Source organism: Euprymna scolopes, chromosome 6, assembly GCF_053919585.1.
Source record: "Euprymna scolopes isolate OS-2025 chromosome 6, ASM5391958v1, whole genome shotgun sequence".
Taxonomy (NCBI): Eukaryota; Metazoa; Mollusca; class Cephalopoda; order Sepiida; family Sepiolidae; genus Euprymna; species Euprymna scolopes.
In genome coordinates this window covers 142,563,935-142,588,151 of record NC_136487.1, presented here as the reverse complement: position 1 = coordinate 142,588,151, position 24,217 = coordinate 142,563,935, and the positions used below count along the sequence as shown (strand labels likewise).

The following is a 24,217-nucleotide window of genomic DNA, read 5'->3' as shown; positions in this document are numbered from 1 at the left end:
TTTAATTTTTAATATATTTCAATTTAATTTTATTAGAACAACTGTTTTATTATATGATTTATTTCTTTGCAAAACAAAATATACCCTCTCCAAAAATCAGATAAAAAAAAATAGCTGATAAAATGTGAAAGTTTTCTGGGGAGCTAACGACTTCAATAGAATTCCAGAAATATATAGTGAGAAAATAGTGAACATTTTTTTTATTGGGAGTTAAAATATGGTGGTTTTCTTTTTTGGAGATTTTTGGTTTTGTATTATCGGTTTTGGAAATTTTCAGACGACAAAAATTTAAAATCTAGCGATTATCTGGAGATTTCTTTTTTTCCCTGATCCAGCGGGTTTTTTTAAATCTCGGCACCACTGGCTGGGGATTTCTCAATATCCTTACTACACCACCTCTCTCCACCCGTTCTTGATATTCCGATAGTCGTTCTTACTATAGGGAGTTGGGGGGGGTGTCTATTCCGAAAGCCGTTCGTAATATGAGGAGGTTGGGCTTGGTCAGCAACAACAACACCAACAACACTAACATTACTTTAATTTTTTTTTCGATAGGGGGAACGCTCCCACCGAGCAACGCCGGTACGCGTGTATTGCTAGTAAGTTAATATATTTAGGCATTAGAGTTTTTTTTTTTTTTTTTTTTACAAGGTGGTCACCACTTATCAAGGCCCGGAAGCCACTCAGGGATGAGGGTTATTATAAGTACAGTACGTTATTTTGGATATTTAAAGTGTCTACTTAAGGGGGCGGTTCATTACGAATTTGTTTACGTTCGACTTGAAGACATTCAAGTTGTAGTCAGGAGGGAAGCAGGCAGACGGAACAGAGTTCCACAGGCGTGCACTTCTAAGAAAGAAGCTTTGTCATGGAATCTACGTTTTGATTTAGGCAAAGATAAAGAGTGGGGAACATTTTTGACAGTAGATTCAGCTAGACGGGTGTTTTTTGTAAAAGATTGGCGAGAGGGGACCAGAGATTGGAGTTCAGACGAGCACCTGCCATGGAAATAACGATAAAACAAAGATATGCTCGCAACGTCTCTTCTGTGGGAGAGAGGTTGCAGGGAAGAGAAAAGGGCATCCCCCACTAAGCCACGAAGTCTATTTTGTACTCTGTCAAGGCAGGATAGGCTGTTTTTAGCAGCTCCTTCCAAGATATGGCAGCAGTATTCTATCCTTGGACGTACTTCGCTTTTATATAGACAGAGAATTGCATAAGTAGTGAGATATCTTCTGGAGTGATAGAAGCGACCTTGGCAACAGACTTGATGTACGCGTTCCATTTCAGATCAGGAGTGAAGGTCAAGCCCAGAACCTTGTCAAAACATGGGGCTTCTCCTAGACGAGAGCAATCCATTTCAATTGATGCCAGATGGGGATCAGAGCGTTGATGATGTAAAGAGGGAGTTTGTGGCTCGGGAGATTCTCGAGAGGTTTTCGCTTCGGGAAGTTGGGTGTAGACACGAGTGAGACGAGGGAGAGCTCAGATTGGCGCAGATTGAGAGAAGCTGATTTAAACGGAACAACAATGATTGCTTGACAGCGAAATGATCTCAGTTGCGTTTTTATTAATACATTGAACTAAACTAAAATGTGAATGGTCGTTTCAGCGACAGTATCGCACATAACATCAGAGCACAACTGCTTTTTTGTCTTTGTATACTTGTAAGCCAATCAATGATTGCCAAACTGACACCGCCAGAACAAATGATGAAGGAGAAGGTAATTACGTACCACAAGCATCAGGGTTGATGATGGTCGAGGCGAGTTTTATCTATTTTATGGAAATCGCTCTAAACAAGGCATGAAGCTACTTGATTTAATGAGCTAAAAATAAAAGAATACAATAAGACTTCAAAGTAAAAAAAAAAACTAACTAACAATACGTGTTAGTTGGACAAATGTCGACTCACTAAACAGCAATTATTGCCTCTTTGTCAGAAACATCGTTCACGGAATTTGAAGACTTAAGGGCAAAATAAGGGAGCGCGAGTTACGAGGCTGTTGAAAGTGAAAATCACGATCCACTTTCTACTCTCTCAATCCTCCTCATTTTCATTATCATCATTATCATATATGAATCGGAGGATCCTAATTTTGGCATTGGTTTCCCTGACATTTCTCTAGTCAGAATTATTTCTAGAAAGATATCAGGTACTTACTTTCTAAACCACCTGAAGATTGCCAACATTCTAAGTGAAAATGACTTTTGTGGAGATAACTGGATGCGAACTTGGGACATTAAGGTCGGCACACAATATCGTTAACCACTGAACCACCGACATTTCCATTATTTATTGTCATTGTTTAGTCTCCCTGGTGTCGCTATCTATCTATCTGGTCGGGCTCCTTCCCCGGACCAATGTGTGTGTGTGTGTGTGTATGTCTCTCCCTCTCTCTCTATATATATATATATATTATATATATATATATATATATATATATATATATCCCTCTCCAGATTTCCCTGTCTTCCATCAGCTGCCTCAGATCTTCAAGATCACAATTGGCGTCATGTGCAGTTTGTTGGAAGTACATGGATCTAGGTCATCTTATGCTCGTATGTTCGTGCCGTGTCACATCAGGTCTTGCTTGCTTCCCTCGCAGTGACCAGCAATTCGTAGATTTTGCTCCCTGATAGTAGCAGATATTTCACTTGTGGACGTAATTCACACAGGTGATATTATCCAAGTTTTCAAAAGACTCAATGCTAAGAGAGAGGTAACCATCCAAATAAACTCTGACAAATCTAACTTAACCAAAAGTGAAACAAAATAAAATGTAGTAACACTAACATCAAAACTAATATTGCAAAAATAAAACAAAAAAATAACCGTTAATATCCCCAGAAAAGACCAATTAAGGGCAGTATCATTCAAAAAACGATCACGTGGGAGGGAAGAATGCTGGAATCTTAAGAATCATTGTTACTTCCGTTCTAGGAAAAAAAATCAATGATTTTTGCCAGAGAGAAATATCTTGTAACATCTGTGTGCGAATTATAAGAATGTTATAATTATAATAAAATGGAGATTTACCTTGTGGTGCTCTCTTCTGATATGTTCGAGTCGCCACGAAAGCCAAAGGTTGCTTCCATCTGAAAATATAAGACAAATCTTGTATTATTTGAAACTTTCAGGAAACCACGAAATATTGGCGTTATGCTCAAAAGATAAAACATCCTATAGGTCACCATTCATTGTGGTCTACGGTGAAATTAATTAAGATTAAACCCTAATAAATTATTTCGCATGAGAAAGAGAGAGAAATATATATATATATATATATATATATATATATATAGAGAGAGAGAGAGAGAGAGAGAGGAACAATAGTTTCATGAGTTTCCCTGCAGTCTGAGTAACAAGACGTGTCCTAAGATTCTCACCACTCCCTGACAATCATAGCAAGTAGTTTAGCGTTATCATATCGTTTAAGGGAAACGGCATTAACCCTATGCGGATTGACCGACTTCCTCCAAAGGAGGAAGTTCAATGTGAGCGTAAAATTCACAAGCGGTCCCTAGTCGCATCCGCTAGGGGAGATGACGTTAGGTTTTTGCAACTTTTGTAGGGAGATGTCGACGCCCTCCCACATACAGCGCCTAGAATTCTAAAATTGGTCACCCATCTGATACTGACCAAGCTCAACGTTGCTTAACTTCGGTGATCTAACGAGAACCGCTGTGACAACGTGATTATGCAGTATAACATGTATCGTTTAAATACAAATGATTTATTGGTAAGCACAACCGTTGGTTTTCTCTGGAATTTGAATGGCTGTAACTCTTCCCAAGGTTCTGATTCTCTATGCGCTTTCAGTTGAGGTTCAGATAGGTTGGCGCTCGCCGTTTATATTTTTTCCATCTTTTTCGGCCATTTATAACATACCAGCCAAGTTGTCACTAAATAGGTGTATTGTTATTAATTAATCATTTGTGGTGCTGGTACAGGTTATCGTAAATGATCGGCAGTGTTCCGTGGTTTTGGGGATAAAATAAATTTCTTCAGATTTTCAATATTGTTCATTTCTTTCGTTAACAAACACAAATGACTTTGCGTTATCACAAAAACTGTATACCATTGGTTTCTCGCTGCAACGACCTTCCGTTTTTTAGATTTGGATGACAATAAGGCTCACCAATATATTGAGAAGTCACTTCTGATTAATGTTTAGTCTTAAAATATGCAAAGAAATGATTTGCGGCGATTTTAATTGGTACATCTTCTTTATCGTACATTGAACTCATTAATAAGAAAAACTTAAAATAAAAAAGTGAGATACACCCGGGATTAAACTGGGGATCATTCGATCTGTAGTCGAATGCTCTACCACTAAGCTATATCTCCACATTATAATAAATCTGTTTTGTCTTTTTTGTTGTTTTTTTTTAAGAAGAAAGGATTTGCTGAAATTTGTTATCTCCCTTTGCCGGTGTAATGTAAAATATTCCCCAGTAAAAATTATTCTTTTTTTTATCTATAAGAGAGAAAAACTATTTTTAAGATCGTTTATTATTATTATTATTATTATTATTATTATTATTATTATTATTATTATTATTATTCACTTTTCGATACTTATCAGACGAATTTCTGTCCCAAACATATCTAAGAACACTGCCAGACATATAAATTATCTTTGTGTAAAATTTGCAGAAGATAGGTCCAGCCTTTTCGAAACATATGAGGAAGGAACGTGCGCGCGCAAACACACACACACACACACACACACACACACACACACACACACACACACACACACACACACACACACACACACACAAAAGACTTTTTATATAATAGTAGAGATACAGATTTCTCTCCCCACATCTTCTATACTGATTTAATGATTCCCTGGTGATTATTTGTATCTCTGCGAACATTTCACAAGAGAGTGGAACTATTTTCAGCATATAGCGTCTATGTATGCGTCTATACACACGACAAACATATTAAAATTAAATTTATAAAATAATAGATTTCCTTGCGTTTATATATGAGAATAATAACGATTAATAATCTTAAAAACTAAATGCAAAAAATCTTTCTTACATGTATAATAAATATTAATTACACGTTTTGATGATTATATATTTATTAATAGGCCGCCCGACATTGCACTGTCGTAAAATACGTTTAAATATAATATTTTGACTAATGCAGATTTCGTATTTATTATTATACCAGCAGTGCAGCCCGACTTGGCTCGGGTTCTATGTACTCTTCATAACTTCATGTGCATAAGTATATATATATATATATATATATATATATATATATATATATATATATATATATATATATATATATATATATATATATATAGTGATTTATAAAATATATATAGCGATTAAGCTACACTGAATATTCCGTGTTTCATCCACTTTAGGATTCTTCAGGCTTATTCGCATAAGCTTGAAGAATCCTAAAGTGGATTAAACGCGGAATATTCAGTGTAGCTTAATCGCCATATATATTTTATAAATTAGTAACTAGCTCTACCTACGTATTGAGCACTTTTGAAGTAAATACTCAAAGTTTACGTTTAAATTAATACTTTTGTATATTAATTTTATGTGAGTAAATGAAGTAGTTATATATATATATATATATGTATATATATATATTAAAGAGTTTAACTCGTGTCCAGGTAACCCACATATAAAATTTCAAGTGTTTAGACTCAAAATTGGCAAAGGGGTATGGTAGAGTCAACTCTTTCAACGTTGACGTCATGCAGCCAAATTTTCGTTCGAAACTAATTAAAAGGCTTGCTGCATGTTTGAATACCCTTTATGCAAAATTTAAAATGATTAGAGCAAAAATTGGCTTAGTAATTTGGTAGAGATCGCAAAGGTAAATTTTTTTAAACTTTGAGCCCAATTTTGACCCCCCCCCAGCATTTATTGTTTTGGGCTTAAATAAAATTAAAAGTTTGATCCATGTTCAAGAACCTACATCTAAAAATTCAAGTGTGTAGCCTCAAAATTGGCAGAGGAGTTTGGTACGGATTTCAAAAGTCGAATCGTTAAGCTTGGACCCATAGACAGCCAAATTTCTTGCCGAAAACCGATTAAAAAGATTTTTACAGATCTCAATGCCCTTTATGTCAAATCTAGAGTTTGTAGACTGAAAATGTACAGAGTAGTTTGGTAGGGAAATGTACTCACACAGACACACAGACAGACAGACAATTTCACTTTTGTAAATATATAGATAGACTAGCATGGGTTCCCGGCGTTGCACGGTTGTTTGGAGATGTATGCTGAGCAAAAAATCCCAAAAAATCAAAAAAATGGTAATTTTTTTAAACTTTGACCCCTATTATGACCCCTTAACATTTATTGTTTTGGGCTCTAATCAAATTATTAAGTTAGATCCATGTCCAAGGAACCTATATCTAAAATTTCAAGTGTTTAGACCCAAAATTGTCGGAGGAGTTTGGTAGAGTTCTCAAAGGTCAAATCATTGAACTTCGACCCCTTAACAGCCAAATTTCTGGCCGAAAACCGATCACGTAGATTTTCCCAAAGCTCAGTACCTTGTATATCAAATTTCGAATCTGTAGATAAATATTGACAGAGTTATTGCGTAGGGAAATGTACACACAGACAGACATACAGGCACATTCATTTTTATAGATATATAGATTATATTGGAGCCAATATATAGTAATGATTTCAAAAGTTAAAAAAAATGACTCTTGCCCCACCACCGAGAATTGAAACCAAAACATTTAGCTTACGCTTTAGTCTTTCCTTTGACGTTAATGCCTGAGCTATGAGTACCTGTTTACTGCAAGGCTAAAAATTAAAACATGAACCAATAGCTATTACCGTTGTTCGACCTTCACCGGGCAAATTCCCCTTCTTAAAATTTCACATTTTTGCACGAACTTTTCCAGGCTAAAACCCTATATATTAAGTTCCCTGTCTGTAAAAAAAAAAAAAAAAAAAAAAACTGACAGTGGAGTTTGGTAGGCAATTTTTGTTTAAACATATATATATATATATATATATATATATATATATATATATATATATATAAAGAGGTCCGTGTTGGTTATAACCTTTTACGCAAATATTACGCAATTATAAATCATGTAGAATATCTGCATGAATATAATTACACATAATACTTAACTAAAAATAATTATCCCATAAGAAAACCGAAAGAACTAATAGGGAATTAATTAAAATGAATGTGTAAAGAATATGCAAATTAGCTAGATCTTTTGCAAATCAATGCACTTCCATTGCCCATATATAACAAAGTTGTATTTTCTAAATAAATAGAAAAAAAAGGAGTTTTTATATGAATAGCAATACAGAACAAAATTATAGTATAGATATATACATGAAAACGTATAATTCTTAATTCTGTGATACAACAACATTTTATAATACCGTATATATAGTAAACTGCAATCACTCACAAAATCTTTTGGGTATTCTTCGTTGCATAGTTATACTTTAAACAAGCTCTAGTCTATATAATAGCCTGCCTGTCCCTTCCTCAGTATGCCCGTACTTTACGCTTTGAAAAACTGAACAAATACAATTTTTGAAAGCCAATCTGCTTCAGAAGTTGCCAATTTCGCAAAATTTGCCTTTAAAGGGCCCAACATGGAAACCATAAACAAGAATATAAAAGCGACCTCCCTTTAATATAGCCTTGTTTTCAAATATGATAATAATATATTGTAAAAATGTTGTGAGACGGGGGTAATTCCTCGTAGTAATTTCGATGTGCAACGGTTCTGCACTAAAGAACGTATTATTGACAAAAAACAACTATTTTTTGCGCTATCAAAAAAAATTATTAGCTCAATCAAACCATATTTGTTGATTTAAAATATTTCTAATTCTGTGGAATTTCCACGATTCTTGCGAGTAAACCAATAACATTCTGTTATTTGTATTGTCACATCCTCTATATAGCCTCGGCGATATTTAACGTTTGATGTTTCAGGAGTACTGAGAACCGATAATACATGTTTATCTTAGCCAAAAAGCAAACCGCTGTGAAAAAATCTTATATTACAAGGAATTATCTCTTCTCTTTTCTTCTTCTCTCTCTATATATAAAATGAACTCATTTTCCCTCTGATTTTGACCTTAATAGGATTTAAAATCAAGACATTTTATGCAAAGTAATATGCACAAACTGGAGCACATTATTTGAAACGTGTTATAGGCCTATTACCTCTAAACTTCCTCAATAATCGTAGATTCCTATATTTTTCTGATGAGAGTTCACGGCCAAAATCGGTTCGAATCAATGGAAGATGTAAAAATTTTTCTCCCTAATAAATTCCTCCTATCCCCGCACCAACTTACACCGCTGCGGATTCGTTCACGAGGGACAGTACGAAGAACCCCTGGTTATGAATCGTAACGGGTTATTTATGCCATTTTTTTCTTTTTTCTTCTTTTTCCGCTTTTTCCCTGATTTATGCTTTCTGTTTTTCCCATAAAATTATGCTTTACCATATTATCCTATTCCTTTTTCCCCATTTTCTTGATTTTCCTTAACGTTTCCTTATTGTTTTGATGATATAATAAACTTATATACAACTTTTATTCCTCATCTTTCATTTTAATGATGTGTATATATATATGACCTTTTTTTCTTCGCCCTATTCCCTCTGCTTCACTTTTTATTATCAAGTAAGATCTTTGACTTACTTGCAGTTTCATCAAATACTTTTGCATGCAAAATCCGATCCCGCATTTTGCTAATTCCTACCCTCTGATGAGAAGGAAAATATTTCTGCGAAACTCCGCGGATTAAGGACTATCCACTTATTAAGTGTTTCCTTTTCAGATTAAATATGTTTTTAACTCTTTTGCAAAGTGTTTTAAACATGTTTTCTTAACTAGTTGCTCTTATATATATATATATATATATATATATATATATATATATATATATATGTTTCATCAAATACTTCTGCATGCAAAATCCGTTTTTAACTCATTTCAAAGTGTTTTTTAACATATTTTATTAACTGTTTGCTCATATTATAAGCTCTATTTCCTATTTGGTTTATCGAGCTTTTACATCTGACTGAGATAATTTTATAAATATTAATTCTTTAATATTTATAATTTACTTTAATTTTACTATCTTGGATCATTTTGGTAAATTCAATTGTAATTTTCATTTTATGTATGTATATATATATATATATATATATATATATATATATATATATATGAACTCTGTGTAAGTTCATTTTCTATAAACTCCGAAACAGCTGGGTCGATTTTTATGAAATTTCATATTAATGTACTTTATGTTCGTGGCAGTGTTCTTAGATAGATTTTATATCGGAATGTCCTCGATAAGTATCGATGACCAATAAAAAAATCCGATAAAAAAGGAACAAGCTATTTAGGCCAAAGTTAACACCTTATACAGTCTAACATCAGAGTTCATTTGAGAAGTTTTATTACCACACACGCAGAAAGGCCCGGCATATAAAAACAACAGTAGGTTTTTGATATGACATGGGTGAGCTCAAAATGAAAGTTTCCTTTTAGAGCACAATAGAAGCATAATACTTGGCTTTTGCAATTTAAACATTAAATCAAGCCGTTATAAAAATATTGTCATAAACTGAAAAGTAGATTCTCTACAGTGTTATGTAGATTACAATGTAGCGTTGAGTCATGTGAAGCTTCCTCCCATTGCACAGCAACGGGTCCTCAACTAGAGTCGCCAGTCAATTAGACTGAAAAATAGGGGAATTCGCCGATTTCGATTACAATAAAAAAAATATAAACTTAAAATTGTAAATATTTCATTGTAATTTCTTCTTTAGGAGGTACGTGTTAATCAACCGCTATGCATTGCATCATTTTTTAGACTTGTTCAAAATGTGTTTTTTTTATGCTTTTGGATGGTAACTCACAGTTTAAACTCTTCGATTTAACATTGACAGGCAACTTGAATTGGGACACTGCGAATCTAACAGTAAAATAGGTGGTGCTCTAATAGAATATTGTTGCTATATATGTACTGGTTCATTTAGTCTCTCCCCATTAAACCCAATTTAAACGGGTCTCAAACCTAACAGGCCCTGCACAATCAACCAACTTTCAACTCCTATCCCATCGCCATGTGTTATTGTTTTATTTGCAAGAACTGTAATGTAATTTGTCCTGACGAATTTCTAGCACTTTTACCCTCTCGACGTAACTACGCACGCATAACTCGAACAGCAGCAGCAGCAAAAAAAAAAAATCACTATTGAGGTTCCCAGATGCTAGAAAGCCTTCTACTCCAACAGCTGCTCCCCCCCCCCCACACTGCTAGACTTTGGAATATCTGCTCTGTTTCTTACTTCACCGATTGTACTAATACTGATAATTTTAAATGTAACGCAAACTGGCATGTCGTTGCTTAAATTCCCACATAGTCGTCTGTAGATATAATCCTAAATAGTAACCCTTACGCCCAAGTGGCAATATGCTGCTTATTTTTTTTGGGGGGGGGAGTAAATAATAGTATGAAAAGTGTATATATATATATATATATATATATATATATATATATATATATAAATGAGAATGTGTGTGAGGACAACTCTCAATTTTTTTATCTACGAACTTGAAATTTGGTATATAGGGTATTCAGACACATGGAAAACTTTTTAATCTGTTTTCATCCGGAAAAAAAGGATTGCTAAATGTAAAAAATTGAAAAATTGGTCCTTGTGGGTTATCGTTTTTCTGTTTGTCAACTGTTCATGCGCGGTCGTGAAACATTACAACTTCCTTATGTTAAGATTAAGTAGGTTTGAAAATACGTTTTAAAGATCGTAGTAAGCTTGTTATCTTACTTGACTCACTGTATTTAGGTTTTGGTCTAGATCTCAGCTTGAGTATTTTGTTTGTTTTTTTTACTTACAAGAAGTGAACTGTTTGAAAAGAAAATGAACAACCCAATGCACATGTTTTAGTTTATTTTTATTTTATTACTAGCATTTCAGCCCGGCGTTGCCCGGGTGTTTGGAGGTGTATGCTGAGCAAAAAAAAAAAAGAGTAAATTTTTTTTTTAATTTGACCCCTATTATTACCCCTTACATTTATAGTTTCGGGCTCAAATCACTTTATTAAGTTAGATCCAGGTTCAAGGAATCTATATCTAAAATTTCAAGTGTCTAGACCCAAAATTGTCGGAGGAGTTTGGTAGAGTTCTTAAAGGTCAAATCGTTGAAATTTGACCCCTTAACAGCCAAATTTCTGGCTGACACCCGTCACATCGATTTTCCCAAATCTCAGTACCCGGTATTTCAAATTTCGAGTCCATAGACTAAAAATTGACAGAGTTATTGCGTAGGGAAATGTACAGACAGACAGACACACAGACACACAGACACACAGACAGTCAGACAGACCGACACGTTCACTTTTATAGATATATAGATAGATATATATATTTTTTGCACTTCGTGTTTTTTTATGATTTAACGTTATCTTTAATACCGGATAACGCCGGGTACATTTGCTAGTATTTGATAAATTCAATCTTGAAAATGTTACGTAAAGATCATGTACTTACTTGATAGATGAAAATGTCTAAAGTTCCGATGAAAATATTACACGTTCAGAACATTAAGACGAGATGTGTAAATATATAGCCAAATGTTCATTGGGTGACTTCTGCTGAGTTGTAAGTTATATGACGAGTGGAAAAACGATTGGCATACGAATAAATTGGATGTTATTGGATGACCGTCTTACATTCAGCAATAAAAATAATCACTTATAGCCACTCGTGCTACACAGACATTTTCAGATTCATTAAAGCAAATAAGTTTTTAGCTTACTATTTGCACTAGAGTGTAGCGATGTTGATATAGTTTTGGATATGTTTGTTTGAAGAAAGTGAGTTGTCTTGGCTACTGTAATCAAGTAATACAATCTACTAAATCGCTTCAATTAACGGTCTTTTGACGTTTCTCCGAAGATACAACGTTCGTGTTTATTCATTCCTTACACCAGAAAATCATATTCTTGTGTGGAGTAACCCGGATGTATTCATACTTATTACATTATTTTCCATTTTCACTGCAGTTCGCCCTCTTTATATCTATCACAAAAAAAAAATGTGGAGAAAAATTGCGACGTAGTATTGTGATGAGATTGCAAATAACTATGATAAATGTATTTATGTATTGCTTTGTTAATAAAAAAAATCTCGGAAATAACGTGCCTACGTAAAACGAATCTGTTTTGAACAAATTCCATTTGTATGTACTTTTTATCAAAGTTTACACTGTATACAACCTAACAACATGAGTTTATTTGAGAAGTTTTATTACCACACAAGCAGAAACGTCCGGCATATAAAATCAACAGTAGGTTCCTTGATATGACAGGCGTGTTTGAAATGAATGCTTTTGTTTAAAGCACAACTGTACCATGATAATTGACTTTTGCATTTAAAACTTAAATTCAAGTTTTTATCATCGCACAAGCAGAGAGGTCAGGAATATAAAACCAAGAGTAAGTTCTTTGATATGATAGGGGCGCATTCGAAGTGAATATCTCTGTTTAGAGCATAATTGAAGCATAATACTTGACTTGTGCGTTTTAAACTTTAATTCAAGCATTTATATATAAAAAATATTGTCATAAATTCAAGAGTAGGTTCTCTACGGTGCAATGTAGATTACAAGGTATTGTAGATTAAATCACTGCGGAGAGGCATGTAAGTCTTGCTTCCGGTGCACTGCGATGGGTCATAGAGCAGTGAATCCATCGATTTCATTGAAAAATGGGCGATGTCACTTATTGCGATGACAATAAAAATATTGGAATGTGAAACATTTGTTGATCATTATTCAATCCTGTGTCCCCCTGCTAGTATATATATATATATATATATATATATATATATATATATATATATATATATATATAATCTACTTTTTCGATTATCAAAAGTAAAAGTCACTGACTTAAAAAATATATACATGTACTAGCAGGCTGTCCGGCATTTCCCGGCATTTTGATTTATGCAGATTTCGAATTTATTATTATATTATAATGGACCCAATATATAGTAATGATTTAAAAAGTAAAAAAAAAAATGACTCGTGAGCCACCACCGAGAATTGAACCCAAAACGTTTAACTTACGATTTAATTTTTACTTTTGACTTTAATGCCTGAGCTATGAAGACATATTTACTGCAAGACTAAAAATTAAAATATGAATATATATCTATATAGATTGGTAATACCGTAGTTCGACCTTCACCTGGAAAATTTCATTTAATAAATTTTCACAAATTTACCTCGGCTAAAACCAAATATAAAGTTTCATGTCTGTAGACCAAAGATTGACAGAGATTGGTGTGCAATTTTTTAAACAAATATATATATATATATATATATATATATATATATATATATATATATATATATATATATATATATATATATATACGCATATATGAGCATATATAGAAAGAGTTTTCTGTTTAATATAAACATTTTGCGCAAATATTACGCAAGTATAAATCACGTAAAATATCTGCATGAACATAATTACACGTAATAGTTAACTAAAAATGATCATCCCATAAGAAAATCGATAAAACTAATAGGGTATTAATTAAAATGAATGTTTAAAACATTATGCAAATTAGCTAGATCTTTTGCAGATGAATGTAATTCAACGACCATATATAACAAAGTTTTACCTCGAGGACATGTTTATAGTCACGGGCGGTAAGCCAGTATCCAGTGGGTTTCAATAACTTTTGTATGTTGTTGAGAAGCTTTTTACTGCGTTCAAGGCGCTTCTTTTTTTATCTGAACCATCAACAGAGGTTTTCTTATCATTATTAAGCACTTTCCACCTTCCCGTTTAACAACCCTCCTGACAGTGGACACTAAGATCCCCTTCATATTAGCGAGACGTGTCATTTTAAGGGTTGGATTGTTCTCGAACGCCTTTTTGATCGTCTTGTTCTTCACAACGCGAGGTCTTCCTTTGCGGGTCCTTGAGGGTTTCTCCATTGGCTATACGGCATGCAACCCTATGCACCGTTATTCCTCTTACATTAAGGAGCTTTACAATATCTGCTATTTTATCGGACGCACGCTATAGAGAAGCAATTTTAATTCTTTTTGCTTCCATTTTGTACAATAAATGCTAATATCACTTTATTAAAGCAATATCTGCTATTTTATCGGACGCACGCAATAGAGAAGCAATTTTAATTCTTTTTGCTTCCATTTTGTACAATAAATGCTAATATCACTTTATTAAAGCAATATCTGCTATTTTATCGGACGCACGCAATAGAGAAGCAATTTTAATTCTTTTTGCTTCCATTTTGTACAATAAATGCTAATATCACTTTATTAAAGCAATATCTGCTATTTTATCGGACGCACGCTATAGAGAAGCAATTTTAATTCTTTTTGCTTCCATTTTGTACAATAAATGCTAATATCACTTTATTAAAGCAATATCTGCTATTTTATCGGACGCACGCTATAGAGAAGCAATTTTAATTCTTTTTGCTTCCATTTTGTACAATAAATGCTAATATCACTTTATTAAAGCAATATCTGCTATTTTATCGGACGAACGCTATAGAGAAGCAATTTTAATTCTTTTTGCTTCCATTTTGTACAATAAATGCTAATATCACTTTATTAAAGCAATATCTGCTATTTTATCGGACGCACGCTATAGAGAAGCAATTTTAATTCTTTTTGCTTCCATTTTGTACAATAAATGCTAATATCACTTTATTAAAGCAATATCTGCTATTTTATCGGACGCACGCTATAGAGAAGCAATTTTAATTCTTTTTGCTTCCATTTTGCACAATAAATGCTAATATCACTTTATTAAAGCAATATCTGCTATTTTATCGGACGCACGCTATAGATAAGCAATTTTAATTCTTTTTGCTTCCATTTTGTACAATAAATGCTAATATCACTTTATTAAAGCAATATCTGCTATTTTATCGGACGCACGCTATAGAGAAGCAATTTTAATTCTTTTTGCTTCCATTTTGCACAATAAATGCTAATATCACTTTATTAAAGCAATATCTGCTATTTTATCGGACGCACGCAATAGAGAAGCAATTTTAATTCTTTTTGCTTCCATTTTGTACAATAAATGCTAATATCACTTTATTAAAGCAATATCTGCTATTTTATCGGACGCACGCTATAGAGAAGCAATTTTAATTCTTTTTGCTTCCATTTTGTACAATAAATGCTAATATCACTTTATTAAAGCAATATCTGCTATTTTATCGGACGCACGCTATAGAGAAGCAATTTTAATTCTTTTTGCTTCCATTTTGTACAATAAATGCTAATATCACTTTATTAAAGCAATATCTGCTATTTTATCGGACGAACGCTATAGAGAAGCAATTTTAATTCTTTTTGCTTCCATTTTGTACAATAAATGCTAATATCACTTTATTAAAGCAATATCTGCTATTTTATCGGACGCACGCTATAGAGAAGCAATTTTAATTCTTTTTGCTTCCATTTTGTACAATAAATGCTAATATCACTTTATTAAAGCAATATCTGCTATTTTATCGGACGCACGCTATAGAGAAGCAATTTTAATTCTTTTTGCTTCCATTTTGTACAATAAATGCTAATATCACTTTATTAAAGCAATATCTGCTATTTTATCGGACGCACGCTATAGAGAAGCAATTTTAATTCTTTTTGCTTCCATTTTGTACAATAAATGCTAATATCACTTTATTAAAGCACGAAATTCAATCTGTAATGCAGAAGCAGAAATTAGATATGAAAATATTAACTTAAACGCAAACTACAAAAGTCTAACAGGGCTTTTGACCAGCCGGTATATAAGTGATCTTGTCCGTCTGTCCCTCTGTGTGAGTAATATTCTACTAAACACCTGTGTCAATTTTTTATCTACTGACCTAAAACTTGATATATAGGTGATTCTTTTTTTTACACGGTGGTCACCACTTATCAAGGCCCGGAAGCCACTCAGGGATAAGGGTTATTGTAAGTACAGTACGCTAGTGTAGAGATTTATTGAAGTGTTTACTTGAGGTGGCGGTTCATTAGGAATTTATTTACGTTGGACTTGAAGACATCAAAGTTGTAGTCAGGCGGGAAGCAGGCAGACGGAACAGAGTTCAACAGGCGTGCAGTTCTAAGAAAGAAGCTTTGTTCATGGAATCTACGTTTTGATTTAGGCACAGATAAAGAGTGGGGAAAATTTTTGACAGTAGATTCAGCTAGACGGGTGTATTTCGTGAAAGATTGGCGATTTGTTTTAAGCCGATATAAATAGCTGTTAACGCATCTAAATTGAAAAAAAAAATTGAACTAGTAGGCGTAAGTCGACTTAAAATGTTTCTCTATGCATACCCACGTACACAGTTATACTTTAAATTCAGTCTATTTTTGATTTTTTATATCCATCTGTTTGTGGCTCAGATGTTAAACGATAAAGCTGGAAAGTTACATGTTTTGATTTAGATTCAAACTTATGACGCCAAATCCATATTTATTTTAACTTTTGAAATCCCCACTCTATATTAGGTGCAATATAATAATGAATAGCGTATTGACTCTATAATAATTAATAAGAAATCTGCATTAATTAAATATAATATTTAAGCATATTTTACAACCAGGTCACGCCGAGCGACCACTACTATATATAAGTTCAATATAATTATCAATAGAGAATTCGCTTTCTATAATATAAATCTCACCTGTCTGTTTAAATGTATGCATGTATATATCCCTAAAATTTTCGACAGAGGGGGCAGATTTTCACGAGATTGGTATCATTTTGAAGCCGACATTTCGTACTACAAATATCGAAAAATTGACCAAAACATTAATTACTTCACCCTCAACTGGGCAGTTTTCTACAAAGAAAGGGTCGATTTTTTACGAGCTATTTTCGCAAGTCATCGTATCGGTTGGATTGATTTTGCCTAATTTTAACGTTTCAAACTTCCGGTTGCATCATGGAGTAGCAGTAAGATGTCAGATTTTCTTTCACTTTTTTTTTTTTACGTCTTCGCGTCAAGGGTTCGAGCAACTTTTTTTTGCTCAACACACACCTCCAAGCATCCGGGCAACGCCTGGCACTCAGGCTAGTATCATAATAATAAATACGAAATTAAAATATCATGTTAAAAGGGTGTGCGATTTGTGGGATTTGGGAAGCTATATAATATAAAAATATTGGTGTGGTATTCAATATGTAGTGTCCATGTTTAGTTGTATGCTATGCCACCTATAATATCTGGTATCGGTAGTGCCATGTACAAAATCACACAAGCCATATGCAATATCCTAACTCTACCAAAGCTCATTCCACGTAAAACAATTAGAAACATGAATGTACAAAACAAACTATATACAGCTTAGATGTAGCATCATTATACACTAATGTTGTCATTAAGATATGTTTAAATTTACACAATGTACGTCTAAAAAGTCAACATTAACTTACCTTTTTCCTCCTGACATCTTTATAAAAATCATTAAACTTATAACAGATATGACTTATTTTCAATTCAATAATAACTTGTACAAACAAAATTTCAATTTTTCTATGAGAAACCCTCTTAGTGAAATATTAGTCTGTCTTAAAATTCCTAGAATATGGCCTTTTCACGTTTAGGTTACTTCCTAACATAGAATACGTTTTCTTGCTGAAACACGCACATAGAGAATATTAAAAACAAATTCGAACCCTCGGTAAGTTTACCTATTAAAAAAGAGCAATTACTCAATACCATTTCTAGACATTCTTATTATAAAATCAAACAATAAACTATCTTTCAAAGTCCACCGCAAAACTACACATAAAGATGATTATACACATTTTTACTCACATAATAATAATAATAATAAAATAAAAACAAGCATGATTATCGGTTTCTTTATACGTGCATTCAAAATTTGCAGTCAAATTTGCATGTAGTTATATGAAGGATAAGTTTAAATACCTCGCAAAAATTTTGAAAACATTGCAATACCACACATATTTTATATTAAAAGCAAAGAAAAAGCCACACAAATATTTTCCAGATCAAGCAAAAATCATATATGCCAAAAACTCGCATAAACAGACAATAATACAATAATTTGCAATACGTAAAACAAAGGACAATATATTTTAGTAAAAATATAATAAATTTATAACTTAAAATATTGCAGCGTAAAAAATATTTTAAAATCCAGTTTAACATTATATAATCAATTCTTAATGCTGCAATATTTTAAGTTATGAATTTATTATATTTTTTACTAGAATATCTTGTCCTTTCCTTAATTTTAACAATAAGTCTTTTACTTATCCATATTACTTTTCATGCTCGTATTTTTCTATTATAATATAAATATATATATATATATATATATATATATATTCTTTAGAATAATGAAATGAAATATATTTACTGATATGCAAATCCAGCGATTTTCGGTCGTACAAAATATTATCAAATGTAATATTATATATAAGACAATCCCGGCCAAAATAAAATTACTGAAAATACAAGATAGAGAAAATGAATAAAAATTTATGTATTCAAATTTGATGATTTGAAAAAGTTAATTTTCAAATATAAAATTTTTATTGTTTGAAAACCAAGAATACAATTGAATAACTTTGAATACATAAATTATATATATATATATATATACATATATATATATATATATATATATATATATATATATATATACTATCGCTGATTGCTAACTAGGTTAGCGTGTCGGGATGGCATCGTCCTTACGAGTATAAAATTCCTACTTGTGAGACGTCGGCTTGGGTTATGCCTGGTTGCGATGACCACGCCTCTTGTTCGGTACTAGGTAGTTTCAATTAACTGTCAGATTTCGCCGCGGTTTGCTTGATCTGCATCAGTTGATAGACCTTTTTTGTGTGTAGCGTGTTTGCACAGTAGGTAGAGAACTTGCAAGTTGATATGGTTTCAAATGAGGAGTTCGGATGTGTCTGATGAGCCCAAAATGAGGGCGAAACTCGAGTGAGATTTCTGGTTCGTTCTCATGGCTCTTATGAGCTACAACGTTGACTAGCTCTGAAAATAATTATATATATATATATATATATATATATGAGCAAATAGTTTATAAAATATGTTAAAAACACTTTGAAATGAGTTAAAAACATTTTTAATCTGAAAAGGAAACACTAGATAAATGGATAGTCCTTAATCCGCGGAGTTTCGAACAAATACTTTTCCTCTCATCAGAGGGTAGGAATTAGCAAAATGTGGGATCGTATTTTGCATGCTGTTGTGGTTGAAAGGTTGAACAATAATTAGTAAGGAAATACAATGAAGACGCAAACAACAAGATAACGCAATAATAAGTGTATTAAAGAAAAGGTATATTTACAATATGTACAAATGACGGTGTCGAGTCAGAGAGTCTTGGTGGGAGGACATGTACGCTCTTCGGCGTCACTTCCGGTGGCATTTGAGTAAGACACACCAAGGCCAACCTAGGCTTGCCATTTATAGTGTTATGTTATTCGCATATGCAAATAAGTGGTTGCCACCACAACACCCCCCTCCCAAGATTTGAAGTCACACAGATTTCAATATCTTTTTCTTTTTGGGTTTACCATTAATGGTTCATTCACTTTTCTTTTCCTACCTGATCTTCGGGGGTCAGGTGCATTTTGAGGCGGTTCAAATTAAAAGATTCGTATATGATATCTATGGTGTCCTCCTCTTCGACTGTTGTCGTATCATCATCATCTTGGATATGACGTTTTTTTTTATCTGATTTAGGTGCCTTTTATGTATATTCTGTGGACCTTTAATCATGTATGTACAATCACCAATGCGTTTATCCACTACTCCACATTCCCAGTAAGATGTGTTATTTCTGTAGCACTTAAAATATACTCGATCTCCCGAGTTATATTTCTTTCTTCTCGTGTGTGTAGTGTTTCGGATAATTGCCTGCCTTGGCAATAGTTTGTCAAACGCTGATTTTACCTTTCTGGCAAACGTTAGATCAGCTGGTGATATGTTTGATGGTGTACTAGGATGTGGTGTAATCCTATATACTTGCAAGAATTGTTGCAAAGCTTTTTCTGTTGGTGTTCCGATGGATTTCTTTAACGCTCGTTTTAGCGTGTCCACGAACCTTTCCGCGAGGCCGTTCGACCTTGGATGATACGGTGGAGTCGTGATGTGCTTCACTCGGAACGTGTCGCAAAATTCCTTAAACTCTGCGGATGTGAACTGCGTTCCGTTGTCAGTGACCAGTGTGTCTGGTACACCGAATCTTGCAAACAACTCGTGTAGGAACCCTATTGAGTTGTTCGTTGTTGGATTTCTGCAACGCATTACCTCCGGCTATTTTGTGAAACTATCCACTACAATTAAATAATAGTTTTCACCTACTGCACCAGCGAAGTCCATGTGGATTCTCGACCATGGTTGGTCGGTTTTCAGCCAAGGTTTGTGTACTATAGGTGGAGATTTTGCCGCTAACTGGCATCCTTTACATTTATCAATTGTTGTCGCTATGTCAGTTTCCATGTTACGCCAGTACACGTAGCTTCTCATTAACGACTTCATTCGATTTATCCCCGGATGCCCTGTGTGGAAATCTCTTAACATCCTATTCTGCAATGTTTTGGGTATTACCGCTCTCTCGCTGTACAGTAACACATCGTCACATATGGAGAAAACTTCCTGCACCTTTGTGTCCGTTATAATTTTCTCTTTTATGTCCTTTATATATTCGTCTTTCTCGGCTTCCCTTTTAATGTCCGACAAAGTTACGGGTAGTTCCTTAATGATGTTTGCTACCATATTTTTTACTTCAACATTTGTCCGAATTGCTGCAATGACTGATTCTTCCAGATTGTGTTTCTGTGGTATCAGTCTTGACAGTCCATCCGCATGGCAAATCTTTTTTGATGCTAGATGTTGTAGCTGGAAATCGTAATTAAGTAGTATTGTACCCCAGCGCAGCAATCTATTTGCGGTGTATACCGGCAATCCTTTTTTTGATCCATAGATCGTGACTAACGGTTTATGGTCGGTTTCAAGTATGAATTGTCTACCATATAAATATCGGTGAAATTTAGTCACGGCAAAGATTATGCTCAACGCTTCTTTTTCGATTTGTGAATATGCCCTTTCGGCTGGTATCAGCGTTCTCGAAACGTGCGCTGTTGGTTTTCTAGACCCATCCGGCATAATATGTTGAATGCATGCTCCTAAGCCGTAGGAGCTAGCGTCACTAGAAACGACTATTTTTAAGTTTGTGTCAAAGTGCGTTAAGAATAATTCGGATGTTAGTGCGCTCTTTATTTTGTCAAAAGCGGTTTGACATTCTTGCATCTAGTTCCACGGTGTATCCTTTTTAAGCAGATTATTTAAGGGGGCTCGCAAGTTATGCATTCCTTCAATAAAAGATTGGTAATAATTTGCGAGTCCTAAGAAACTCTGCAAGGTTGTTACATTATCGGGTGCTGGCATATTTTTTATTGCCACAGATCTGTCTGGGTCTGGACGTCGTCCATGTTTGTTTATTATGTGTCCAAGATACTTAATCTCGCTCATACAAAGGTCACATTTACTTTCTTTTACTTTAAAGCCGAATTCTTGTATTCGAGTAAATACTTGTTTCAAATGTTCCTTATGTTCTTCTAGGGATTTACTCCTGACAACAATGTCGTCCAGGTATGCACATGCGCACTCAATACCACTTAGCATGGTGTCCATCGCTTGCTGAAAGATGGCAGGCGCTACTTTGATGCCAAAAGGCAATCGGTTGTATTTGTATAATCCCTTATGCATATTGATGCATAGTATTTTTGAGCAATTCTCCTCGACCGGTTTTGCAAATACGCGTCGCTCAAGTCTATCTTGGAGAAGATATTACCCCCATTCAACTTCGTGAATATTTCCTCTGGGCTTGGTAGGGGGTAATGGTGATCTTTTAATAGGGAGTTGACCCCGGTCGAAAAGTCTGCGCACACTCTAACTTCGTCATTCTTTTTCTTTACGTATACGGTGGGGGCTGCCCACTCGTTGTGTTCTATTTTTGATAGAATTCCCGTCTGTTCCAATCTATTTAATTCTTTATCCATCTTTTCCAACCCAGCGAACGGAACATTTCGCTTTTTTCTAAAAATTGGGCTGGCGTTTTCTTTAAGTTCAAACGAGGCCTTGAATTTATTGCAGCGACCTAAGTTAGTCGTGAATGCCTGAGGAAATAATTCTTTTAAATCGTCTTTTATATTTACTGTTGTTGGAGAAGAACATTCTAATTTTTTATAGAATGTATTGATTGGCTTATCCCATTGTCCGAATTTCTCAATTAAATCTATTCCAAACAGATTTTCACTATTTTTTAGTACGAATATTTTTAATTTCTTCGAAATCCCTTTCAATTTTATCGGGAGGACAACTTCTCCTTCAAATTTTATACCACCACCAGTTACCGTCCGGGCTGCTTTACTAGTTTTCATCATGGCCGGTTTTCCCAACTTTTTCCACGTATTCAGGTTTATTATAGAAACATCGGAGCCGGAGTCGAGTTGTAACTTTATTGATGTTTTAAATATTTCCACTTTTACGTATTTTCGCCGATCTTTGTCTAATTTTGTATTTGATTTTGTTTGCTGTACTCTCTTTCTGGTGTAATCTTTATATCTGCAGCAATCGCTTTTGTGTCCCACCTTCTAACAAATGTAGCATTTTTCTTCTTATAAGGACAATCTGATTCCCAATGCTTTTCTGCACATCTCTTACAGTTATATCTAGGAAGAGGCTTGTTATATTCTGTACTATATTTATGGTTATTATCTTTGGAATATCCCGTTCCATTGCTTTTCTTTGTAAAGTTCTTGGTTGGTACGTATGGTTTTCTAACTTTTCTTACATATGCCTCTACGGATTCTTCTATATTTTTTTAAATCCTTTTTTAGTGTAATGGCCCTTTCACAGTCCTCTGCTAGTTTCTGGAGGGTTAAATCTTGCTCAGATTCCAGCTTAGACAACACTCGTCTGCGTATTTCTGCATTTTTCGTGGAAACTAACCCTTGAGCGAAGATTAGACATTTAAAATCTTCTACCGTTAGTTCTGCAAGCTTAAAATTATCGCAGTTTTTATTGACAACTGATGCGTATGTCAAATAATCTTGGTTGTCCATCTTTCTTAGATTCATGCACAGCCATCTTTTATGAAAAAGAGATATATTTGGATTAAGTAATTCTTTTAGTAATTTTACAGCTTCCATGAACTCTAATTCCGCAGTTTTTTTTTAGGTAATATGTAATCTACGAATTTGCTGTGTTCTGATGTACCCAATTTTCTGAGTATGAGGCTCACTTTCTGACTATTTGGCCAATTTTTACAGTTCAGTTGAAAAACATCCTCGTATCTTGTGTAGCATGCTTCAAAATTCTTCTCTTCCTCAGGCACATAATGAAATGTGTCCATGCTATTAAAAATAGTTGTATGGGAGAAATTAACACTATCGACATTTTCTCGATTACTCTTTAGTAGTTCCAGTGTTTTAGCAAAACGTTCATCTTGTCTTTCTCCATATTCCAATTGTAGTTTCTTATGCCTTTCTTCCTGTTCCAATTGCAGTTTTTTCTGCTTTAATTGTGCCATTTTCTGCTTTTCTTCTTGTTCCTGCTGCCATTTCAATAATCTGTCCTCTCTCTTTTCCTCGCGGTCAGCCTGTGCCTGTATTTGTGTTTGCAAAAGCTCGTTTTGTGTAGCTTGTCTGCGTTCATCCCGCTCAGCCTGTGCTTGTAAAAATTGCATGAACATGTTTGATAAGTCTTCCATGTTTTTTTTTGTTTTTTTTTTAGTGTGTAGTTAAAAAAAAATATTGTACCATGTACAATATACACCGGTTTGGGTTACAACAACAAAAAAAAAACAAATTGCTGTAAGCTCCTGTTTTCAATAATAATATCGCTGCTTGCAATAATATATTCTTTTTGCGAGTCACGCTGCAAAAAAAAAAAAAAATAAATAAAACAGGTTTATCTGGAATCACGAAATGGAATTGACTTTCCGTTTTTAGGCACTTACTAATAAGTAACTCTTTCCACAAAATAAAAGTTTGGGTTTTTTTTTTTAATTGAGTTACAATTGAATAAATGTATGCAGTACATTTAGTTCTTTGAGTTTTTTTT

General features: G+C 33.9%; 1 protein-coding gene across 5 annotated transcripts in view; it reads right to left on the bottom strand.

Moving 5' to 3' along the window:
• The window catches only part of LOC145278011 (monocarboxylate transporter 9-like), a 199,293-nt gene that overhangs the window by 52,837 nt on the left and 122,239 nt on the right, over positions 1–24,217 (bottom strand). For all 5 annotated transcript variants that reach the window (XM_080130191.1, XM_080130193.1, XM_080130192.1 and 2 more), the window contains exon 3: positions 3,041–3,099. In XM_080130191.1, the coding sequence (XP_079986317.1) occupies positions 3,041–3,099 (59 nt within the window). The remainder of the gene's footprint in view (positions 1–3,040; positions 3,100–24,217) is intronic.